Source organism: Larimichthys crocea, chromosome XII, assembly GCF_000972845.2.
Source record: "Larimichthys crocea isolate SSNF chromosome XII, L_crocea_2.0, whole genome shotgun sequence".
In the NCBI taxonomy this organism is placed as follows: domain Eukaryota; kingdom Metazoa; phylum Chordata; class Actinopteri; family Sciaenidae; genus Larimichthys; species Larimichthys crocea.
This window is the reverse complement of record NC_040022.1, coordinates 27,183,002-27,192,355: the sequence shown is the minus strand read 5'-3', so window position 1 is coordinate 27,192,355 and position 9,354 is coordinate 27,183,002. Positions and strand designations below refer to the sequence as shown.

The 9,354-nt window shown below is 44.3% G+C and overlaps 2 protein-coding genes and 1 long non-coding RNA gene across 3 annotated transcripts in view; 1 reads left to right on the top strand and 2 right to left on the bottom strand.

Moving 5' to 3' along the window:
* Positions 1-5,329, top strand: part of rrp7a (ribosomal RNA processing 7 homolog A) — an 11,191-nt gene extending 5,862 nt beyond the window's left edge. Inside the window, exons 4-7 of the mRNA XM_027284697.1 lie at positions 4,318-4,441; positions 4,666-4,763; positions 4,843-5,050; positions 5,153-5,329. Of these exons, the coding sequence (XP_027140498.1) occupies positions 4,318-4,441; positions 4,666-4,763; positions 4,843-5,050; positions 5,153-5,238 (516 nt within the window). The 3' untranslated portion in view covers positions 5,239-5,329. The remainder of the gene's footprint in view (positions 1-4,317; positions 4,442-4,665; positions 4,764-4,842; positions 5,051-5,152) is intronic.
* On the bottom strand, positions 2,521-3,198 carry LOC113746991 (uncharacterized). Its single transcript, XR_003463270.1, has 3 exons — positions 3,001-3,198; positions 2,690-2,786; positions 2,521-2,612 (listed from the first exon to the last, which is right to left on the bottom strand). It is a non-coding gene; the product is annotated as an uncharacterized LOC113746991 (long non-coding RNA).
* A 169-nt stretch (positions 5,330-5,498) lies between the features above and the next one.
* On the bottom strand, positions 5,499-8,913 carry LOC104938956 (zona pellucida sperm-binding protein 1). Its single transcript, XM_019278253.2, has 14 exons — positions 8,900-8,913; positions 8,772-8,785; positions 8,405-8,521; positions 8,174-8,298; positions 7,530-7,650; positions 7,234-7,368; positions 6,973-7,145; positions 6,806-6,885; positions 6,600-6,733; positions 6,341-6,524; positions 6,113-6,257; positions 5,959-6,028; positions 5,749-5,883; positions 5,499-5,664 (listed from the first exon to the last, which is right to left on the bottom strand). The coding sequence occupies exons 7-14, from the start codon at positions 6,994-6,996 to the stop codon at positions 5,513-5,515; spliced, it is 924 nt and encodes a 307-aa protein (XP_019133798.2). The 5' UTR covers positions 6,997-7,145; positions 7,234-7,368; positions 7,530-7,650; positions 8,174-8,298; positions 8,405-8,521; positions 8,772-8,785; positions 8,900-8,913; the 3' UTR covers positions 5,499-5,512.
* Between the last annotated feature and the right edge of the window lie 441 nt (positions 8,914-9,354).

Sequence of the window (9,354 nt, the reverse complement as noted above, 5' to 3'; positions counted from 1 at the left end):
TCTTTAACAAATCTTTTTTTCCCCTTTGGAGCCTGGTTGAAAGTTCTGAATAATTTTATTGAAGTGATGCATTAACAATACTAAAAACATGCCCTCTCTCCAGCGTTACCTGGAAACTGTGACATAGAAAGGCTCTGCAAGTGGACTGTGGACACCATGGCATTTCTAGTGACGCCTGCTACAAACTGGGATGCTGCTACGATGCTTTTGATTTAACCTGCTACTACAACTCATGGTGAGATTGGCATTATGAAAGTTACTGCATACATTTTTTAAAACCAAGCCTACATGTTCCCGTGTGTTGACGCTCCCTTCAGTCTGCTCTCTGGATGGACACTTTGTGTTCTCGATAAGGCCACAGACACGACCCACCCATCGATCCAGCAGCCTCGTAATCAAAGACCAGCCGCAGTGTACCCAGTGGTCACCACCCCAGACACTGCCGTCTTCAAGATCGGAGTCATGGACTGTGGTGCAAGATGAAGGTCTCCAAAATAAGACATCTTTGCATGTTTTGAATATCAGTAAATAGTCGATAGACTTTTCTGAACTTTTTCTCTGTTGGCTTTTAGGTCGATGGAGATGTGAGGATCTATGAGGTGGAAGTGGAGGGCTGGATACAAAGAAGTATAACCAAAGGTTCACCATTTAGGTGAGTATGTTTACATCCTCTACACTACTGTAAAGCTGCTGGCTACAAATATAATCACAAGTTATGATGGTTTTTAGTCTCCAGGTCCAGTGTGAATATGAGCGTCAGATTTAAAGCGTGCAGTGGACTTGCGGTCCTTGTACGCAGTGACTAACCCACCTCCTGTGGTCGCACTGGGAACCATCGAGTGCAGATGAAGATAGCCAAAGGTAAAAAAACAGATGCGATCACTCAAGTGTGGGTTTAATTTAATCCTTAAAACAAACTTATTCATTCCTCTAGATGCATCCTTCACATCCTTCTTCCCGAGGACCAGCTTCCTCTGACCTTGCCCCTGCGTAAAGCTGCATACGGAGATCTCCATCGCCCAGCCGTCCCCAGACCCTGCACTCTCCCTGCGTGTACAGGACTGCTTTGCCTCCCGGAGTCCAGACACTCTGTGTGGACGCTTCTCTATGAGGGTAGGTGGAGCTGGTTACTGAGATGAGATCACTGAAATGTAGGTCACTGAGCAGCTTTTTAAACCTCCACCCTTGGTAGATGTCCCAACCCTTTGGATAACTTGGAAGCTCCGTCCCTGTGGACAAGCAGGGGAAGACCACCTCCCACTCCCAAGTCAGGAGGTTTGACGTCAAGACCTTTGCCTTCTTGGACCCTCACACAGGCATCCAAGCATGGAAGAAGTAAGTTTATCACATCCACGTATTTCAATAATATAAAGCGTGTATCCCTGCAGACATGGCTGTGTGTGATTCCATTCAGATGTACTTCTACTGCTGGGTGGAAATCTGCACAAATGACATAGACTGTGCACAGCGCTGCGCCTTCATTTGTGAGTATTTTGCCGTGTGTTTACACTACATGTGCCGGTGCATGGGGCGTTAACTGTGCCTGTCCTCCCACAGCGCTGGGGCGACTAGACAGAGAAGAGAGGCAACGCCCGAGTCCTACCAGGTCAAGCTGGTCTCTTTAGGGCCACTGCTGCCCGGACAGAAACAACACTGAACAGGACGACATCCATGTGTCAAACAGGACACAAGTAGTCCTGCTCAGCACAGAACTATAGTTACCATGTGATGAATGATCAGTATTTGAATGTATCTTTTCCCTTGTTTCTCAGTGTTTAAGGTGACGGTGTACGTGCTCTCTGGCGTCGGTGCTGCCTTGCTGCTGATCCTGCTGTTCATGGCAGTGTCACGCATCAGGAAGTGTCGGACGCCAGAGGCAGAACAAGCTCGAGATGTAAAAGTTGATGGTGAAGAATCTGAATAAAACATTTCACCTTCTGTGATGTGCAACTTTTGTACTTCAGGATTTGGCAGCAGGACCCTGTTCTTAATCATAAAATTCAAAGTTCGATCATCAAATGTTTGAATGATATGAAAAGGTTGTTTTGGTCCTGCATGTCCCCCTTAATCAAATAGTTTTTTCTACTAACTGATTATGGTGCGATGATAATTAAAGAATCATGAAAACAAGTCCATAGAATAATAGTTTATTAACACAAATGCTCTATAATGCAGCTAAAACACAAGCAGAGAAATAACAAAAGGAAATTGGAGGTGGTTGACTCAGTAAGGTCTGAATTTTCTCTGAGCTCTCAGCAGAGCGATCCTCTGTTTATCCTCCTCAAACTTTTTCCTTAACTCTGCGATATCTGGAGAAAAAAAAGAAAACAAAACAAGTCAACTACTTTAAAAAGCTTCTATATCTTTAACTTAACGTTATGGGAATGTTCCTCGCAGTGAAACTTACGTTCTTTCTGTGTGTTTCTTGTGCTGCAGCCGGTGTAGAAGTTCATGGCTCCTTCTCTTCTTCTTCTTTATCTCCTTCTGTGAGTCCTCTTGTTGGCTGCCTCGCTGTGGGGTCGGGCCTTGGTGCCCTTTGGTCCTCTTGTACTTTAACCCAGCCCTCGTCTTCCTCTTTGCTGCTCAGCCTCCTTCCTCTGCCTCTCGGCTACCTGTGACAAGAAAACGACAAAAGTTGTCAGTCACGTGGATAGATGGGTGGGTGGAGGTGGAGCTGCAGAATCCTCACCTCTTCTTTCCTCTTGTCGTATTCTTCCATGAAGGAGTCGACCATTTGTTGCAGTTTGTCCGGCTGGTAAAAGACTCTTGGTACTGCTGGATCCATTCTGGTATAGAAAAATGAAGTGTGATTATGAAAGACTGATTTTAATATCCATCCATCATCTGAGGCCGCTTATCCTCCTCGGGCACTGGTGGAGCTGACTCCACCCCAGCCAGTTCAACCAGGAGCCTTCTTGCTTCTGTTTATACTAGACTTAAGACTAACACTGAACAACCATATTAAACCTTGCATTAATAAAAATGGGAGCATTTACTCACTCTGCACTCCTGTCCTCACTGGACGCTGCTCTGTGCAGACCACCAAAGGTCATCATGCGGGTGCGATTTAGCTTCTTTAAACTGGAGGAGTTTTGGAAGACGACGTAGCCCACTTTGAAACCCTGGAGGGGGACACGAGGTCAAATACAGTGTAAATAACAAATACAGTGTACTTTTTCATTAACCTGCCCGCTAACCTCCTGCGTAGCCAGTTACGACTGTATAATACCGTACACAATAAACAAACGTTTAGCTGAAGAAATAAAGTCGTTGAGGTGTCACGAGGTCCCTCTGTGCTGGACGTAGTCAAGGAAAGGTGCCACATCTGTTTAACCCTAGAACACGACGTCGTGATTTTCATTGTGTTGCTGCTGTCTGAGTTGCATCCGGGCTCCTCTCAGGAGTCTGGACCCAAACTTTCCAAAGTCTTTAAACCAGCTGCAAAACAGGTGAGTTACCTGGATCTGCTGTCATCTGCTGCAGGGCCTCTGTAGATCCAGCACGGGACGGTCCTTAATGTCTGGAATAAAGAGCTTCTTAGATCCAACATGAGTTATCGGGGAAGGTAAACAGGATATTATAACATAATATCCCGGATAAAATACAGTTTTTTATTAATTTATGTAAAAGTACAACACTGTATGCCAAATTGTAGTACTCTAATTTAATTTCTCAATATACAATATCACATACAATAAAATAAAAAAAGGTACCATGGGGGAAAGGCAGCAAAATTATTGAAAAATCAGGTAATCCTTAACAAGGAATGTCCTAACAAAAGAAATAAAGGAGCTGGGAGCTTGTTCTTTGGTCCACCCATTCCTGGGACATGTGAGCCTTGTCTGGTGAAGGCACAGTCTTTCTGCATCACTGACAGATCGACAAAAAATGTCACTCTCTATCACTAACAAACACATGCCTCTTAAAAAAAACCATAGATGGTGAGGAGGGAAACAAACATTAATGACATCAGTGAGCACCCAAGGACCCATGCAACTCAGACAGCAGCAACACAATGAAAATCACATGACAAGAATTGTGTGGGTGAAAATCACCCGACATTAGTGTTCTAGGGTTAAACAGATGTGGCAGGGGACCCTTGTGACACCTCAACGACTTTATTTCTTCAGCTAAACGTTTGTTTATTGTGTACGGTAATTATACAGTCTGTAACTGGCTACGCAGCAGAGGACATGGTTTTGTCTTTTCTGATTTGCCCCTTACACGTGAGGAGACAGGTTAGATGGGGCAGGTTGATGAAAAAGTACACTGTATTTGTTATTTACACTGTATTTGACCTCCTGTGTCCCCCTCCAGGGTTTCAAAGTGGGCTACGTCGTCTTCCAAAACTCCTCCAGTTTAAAAGAAGCTAAATCGCACCCGCATGATGAACCTTTGGTGGTCTGCACAGAGCAGCGTCCAGTGAGGACAGGAGTGCAGAGTGAGTAAATGCTCCCATTTTTATTGATGCAAGGTTTAATATGGTTGTTCAGTGTTAGTCTTAAGTCTAGTATAACAACAGAAGCAAGAAGGCTCCTGGTTTGAACCTTGGCTGCGGTGGAGTCAGCTCCACCAGTGACCCCGTTGAGGATAAGTGGCTCCAGATGATGGATGGATATTAAAAATCAGTCTTTCATAATCACACGTTCATTTTTCTCATACCAGAATGGATCCAGCAGTACCAAGAGTCTTTTATCCAGCCAGACAAACTGCAACAAATGGTCGACTCCTTCATGGAAGAATATGACAAGAGGAAAGAAGAGGTGAGGATTCTGCAGCTCCACCTCCACCCACCCATCTGATCCACGTGACTGACAACTTTTGTCGTTTTCTTTGTCACAGGTAGCCGAGAGGCAGAGGAAGGAGGCTGAGCAGCAAGAAGAGGAAGACGAGGGCTGGGTTAAAGTTACAAGAGGACCAAAGGGCACCAAGGCCCGACCCCACAGCGAGGCAGCCAACAAGAGGACTCTACAGAAGGAGATAAAGAAGAAGAAGAGGAAGGAGCTCATGAACTTCTACACCTGGCAGCACAGAAACACACAGAAAGAACGTAAGTTCATCTGCGAGGAACATTCCCATAACGTTAAGTTAAAGATATAGAAGCTTTTGTAAAGTTATGTTTGACTATGTTTTGTTTCTTTTTTTTCTCCAGATATTGCAGAGTTAAGGAAAAAGTTTGAGGAGGATAAACAGAGGATCGCTCTGCTGAGAGCTCAGAGAAAATTCAGACCTTACTGAGTCAACCACCTCCAATTTCTTTTGTTTATTTCTCTGCTTGTGTTTTAGCTGCATTATAGAGCATTTGTGTTAATAAACTATTATTCTGATTGACTTGTTTTCATGATTCTTTAATTATCATCGCACCATAATCATGCTAGTAGAAGAAACTATTTGATTAAAAGGGGGTGACATGCAGGACCAAATACAACCTTTTCATATCGTTCAAACATTTGAGGGTCCTGCTGCCAAATCCTGAAGTACAAAAGTTGCACATCACAGAAGGTGAAATGTTTTATTCAGATTCTTCACCATCAACTTTTGCATCACGAGCCTGTTCTGCCTCTGGCGTCCGACACTTCCTGATGCGTGACACTGCCATGAACAGCAGGATCAGCAGCAAGGCAGCACCGACGCCAGAGAGCACGTACACCGTCACCTTAAACACTGAGAAACAAAGGGAAAAGATTACATTCAAATACTGATCGTTCATCACATGGTAACTATACTTCTGTGCTGAGCAGGACTTACTTGTGTCCTGTTTGACACATGGATTGTCGTCCTGTTCAGTGTTGTTCTGTCCGGGCAGCAGTGGCCCTAAAGAGACCAGCTTGACCTGGTAGGACTCAGGCGTTGCCTCTCTTCTCTGTCTGTCGCCCTCAGACGCTGTGGGAGGACAGGCACAGTTAAACGCCACATGCACCCGGCACATGTAGTGTAAACACACGGCAAAATACTCACAAATGAAGGCGCAGCGCTGTGCACAGTCTATGTCATTTGTGCAGATTTCCACCCAGCAGTAGAAGTACATCTGAATGAGAGATCACACACAGCCATGTCTGCAGGGATACACGCTTTTTTATATTATTGAAATACGTGGATGTGATAAACCTACTTCTTCCATGCTTGGATTGCCTGTGTGAGGGTCCAAGAAGGCAAAGGTCTTGACGTCAAACCTCCTGACTTGGGAGTGGGAGGTGGTCTTCCCCTGCTTGTCCACAGGGACGGAGCTTCTCAAGTTATCCAAAGGGTTGGGACATCTACCAAGGGTGGAGGTTTAAAAAGCTGCTCAGTGACCTACATAATTTCAGTGATCTCATCTCAGTAACCAGCTCCACCTTACCCATCATAGAGAAGCGTCCACACAGAGTGTCTGGACTCCGGGTAGGCAAAGCAGTCCTGTACACGCAGGGAGAGTGCAGGGTCTGGGGACGGCTGGGCGATGGAGATCTCGACGTATGCAGCTTTACGCAGGGGCAAGGTCAGAGGAAGCTGGTCCTCAGGAAAGAAGGATGTGAAGGATGCATCTAGAGGAATGAATAAGTTTTGTTTCAAGGATTAAATTAAACCCACACTTGAGTGATTGCATCTGTTTTTTTTACCTTTGGCTATCTTCATCTGCACTCTGATGGTTCCCAGTGCGACCACAGGAGGTGGGTTAGTCACTGCGTACAAGGACCGCAAGTCCACTGCACGCTTTAAATCTGACGCCTCATATTCACACTGGACCTGGAGACTAAAAAACACCATAACTTGTGATTTGTAGCCAGCAGCTTTACAGTAGTGTAGAGGATGTAAACATACTCACCTAAATGGTGAACCTTTGGTTGTACTTCTTGTATCCAGCTCCTCCACTTCCACCTCATAGATCCTCACATCTCCATCGACCTAAAAGCCAAACAGAGAGTAAAGGTTCAGTCTTATCAACTATTTACTGATATTCAAAACATGCAAAGATGTCTTATTTTGGATGACCTTCATCTTTGCACCACAGTCCATGACTCCGATCTTGAAGACGGCAGTGTCTGGGGTGGTGACCACTGGGTAACACTGCGGCTGGTCTTTGATTACGAGGCTGCTGGGATCGATGGGTGGGTCTGTGTCTGTGGCCTTTATCGAGAACACAAAGTGTCCATCCAGAGAGCAGACTGAAGGGAGCGTCAACACACGGGAACATGTAGGCTTGTTTACGCTTTAAAAAAAATGTATGCAGTACTTTCATAATGCCAATCTCACCATTGAGTTTGTAGTAGCAGGTTAAATCAGAAGCATCGTAGCAGCATCCCAGTTTGTAGCAGGCGTCACTAGAAATGCCATGGTGTCCACAGTCCACCTGCAGAGCCTTTTCTATGTCACAGTTTCCAGGTAACGCTGGAGAGGAGGCATGTGTTTAGTATTGTAAATGACATCACTTCAATAAAATTATTCAGAACTTTCAACCAGGCTCCAAAGGGGAAAAAAAACATTCGTTAAAGAAGACATAACTGTGTCAATGAGCTTTTTTTAAACGCTTATCAGCTGCCTCTACTCACGTGTTGGGATAAGTTGAGTCCTCTCACTGTGTCTCTTTATCAGAGGACAGCTGATGTTTACCCTGAACCACCGATCCTCTCCTGTCAGTTGTACTTGCAGAGGGATGACCACTCTGCTGCCCTGAGGATCCAAAGGTCATCACAGTATGGATGTTAAAAAGACCATATAGACACTATTCTGTATTTACATGCACACACAAACACACATTGCATGTCTATATTCCCTTCTGTAAACTTCTTCAACTCATTCTTTAACAAATTATAGCTTTAGCAAGTTGACATCATTTGAGTTAAATGAAGGTTGTACCTGTAGATGGATTTTAGAGGCCTGCTTTTTCTTTTTTTATTTCATAAGAAAAAATTGGACCGCCACAAATCTGGTTCATCCTTGGGAAACATATTAATGGACCATGATCATCTATTCCAACAACAGTATGCACCACGTAGCCATCATAGTACTAAAGAAGGAGACATGTTCTCCAAGAGATTAATGTACTTTGGTGCAAAAACTGCAAATCAATTCCCAGAGCAAACGCAAAGGACTTGCAAAGGACTGAGAAGATGCTGGAGAAAACAGGCACAAAATATCTATATCTACAGATCATAAATAAATCAGGTAACTTTGGTGCTGCCCCTTATTTTACCTCAGTGTGTGCATAGCAGCTGTCATATCTGCTGAGGAAGGAGAGGCTCTGGTTTCTGTCTCTGCTCAGTGTCACTCCACAGGAGTCCTCAGAGAGGGGGACTGGGATTGTGACCCCTGTTAAGTCTATCAAAACGAAGAAGCACGACTTTAGAAAGAAGCTTGTACTGACACAATGTTTGTCATCCATCTCTGGGGTTTAACTTAAAAGTAACAAAGAAAGCACCCTTACCTTTAACATGTATGTTACTTCTGACCAGCGGTCCAAACACAGCTCGGATCCTCCGGGCAGAGCAGGTGACCTTCGGTAAGACTGAGAGCTGCTTGGTCGTTTTCTTCACCTGGACGGCTGAGAAACACCAACAGTGTGGAGCCAGGAGGCCGAAAATTAAAGAAACCAAACACAGGTTTGCACAATGATAATTCATCTTCTTATTCTTTTTTTTTATTTATATGTATTTTGACCTGATACGGTTTTAGTCCCAGAGATATCAGCTCCTTCCTTTGACACTGAGGAGGGAGGGGGTCAAGTGACTTCTGTTAATTAGTGTTAATTAGCGTGGAGCTTGCAGGGGGAGGGGGGTGGCAGATTTTCTCACCTGAGAGGTTGACGCTGGGACAGAATAATGTCCTAATTAATAGAAAGGTCAGTGTTTAAATAATACATATCATGCTGGCTCACTGTTTCCTCAGGGAGCACATTAAATGAAATCATTGCGTAACTCACAGGCCTCGCCGACCTCACCCCGGCTCCCTCTCCCCCATGGCCATGCTTGTACCATCTTATATAAGCAATCTTAAACCTTTAGTCACTGCTGCATCATGTCAGGCTGTCTGTGTATGCTGTCCTGATACATCTGTGACCACTAAAAGGCCATTTATTGAAACTAATGATATAAGTGGCCTATCAGCTGAGTGCTGAGGCAGGCTTTCAGCTCCTTTATTGATACTTCATTTGAATTAGGAATGGAGTGGTTTCAATCAGGTTGTCTTTACCTAGACTCATTCTGACAAGGACGTGCTGCATTTCTGTACGACTGTTTCCAAAACAACAACTCATATCTAATTAGAAATGGGACAAAGACAACTTCTCAAATGTTAAAAACTGAAAAATTTTGTTATTTTTGCTAAATTATATCCCTGTTTTCCCCAAAAAAAGTTGGGACAATTGCAACAAAAGAC

Bases quoted from the DNA above. Each gene is read 5' to 3' on its own strand.
- LOC104938956 (XM_019278253.2), bottom strand. From the start codon at position 6,996: ATGGACTGTGGTGCAAAGATGAAG. The intron at 6,525-6,599 runs GTAAAAAAAACA...TCATTCCTCTAG, and splicing joins GCAGATGAAGATAGCCAAAG to ATGCATCCTTCACATCCTTC. The intron at 5,884-5,958 runs GTGAGTATTTTG...GTCCTCCCACAG, and splicing joins ACAGCGCTGCGCCTTCATTT to CGTCTGAGGGCGACAGACAG.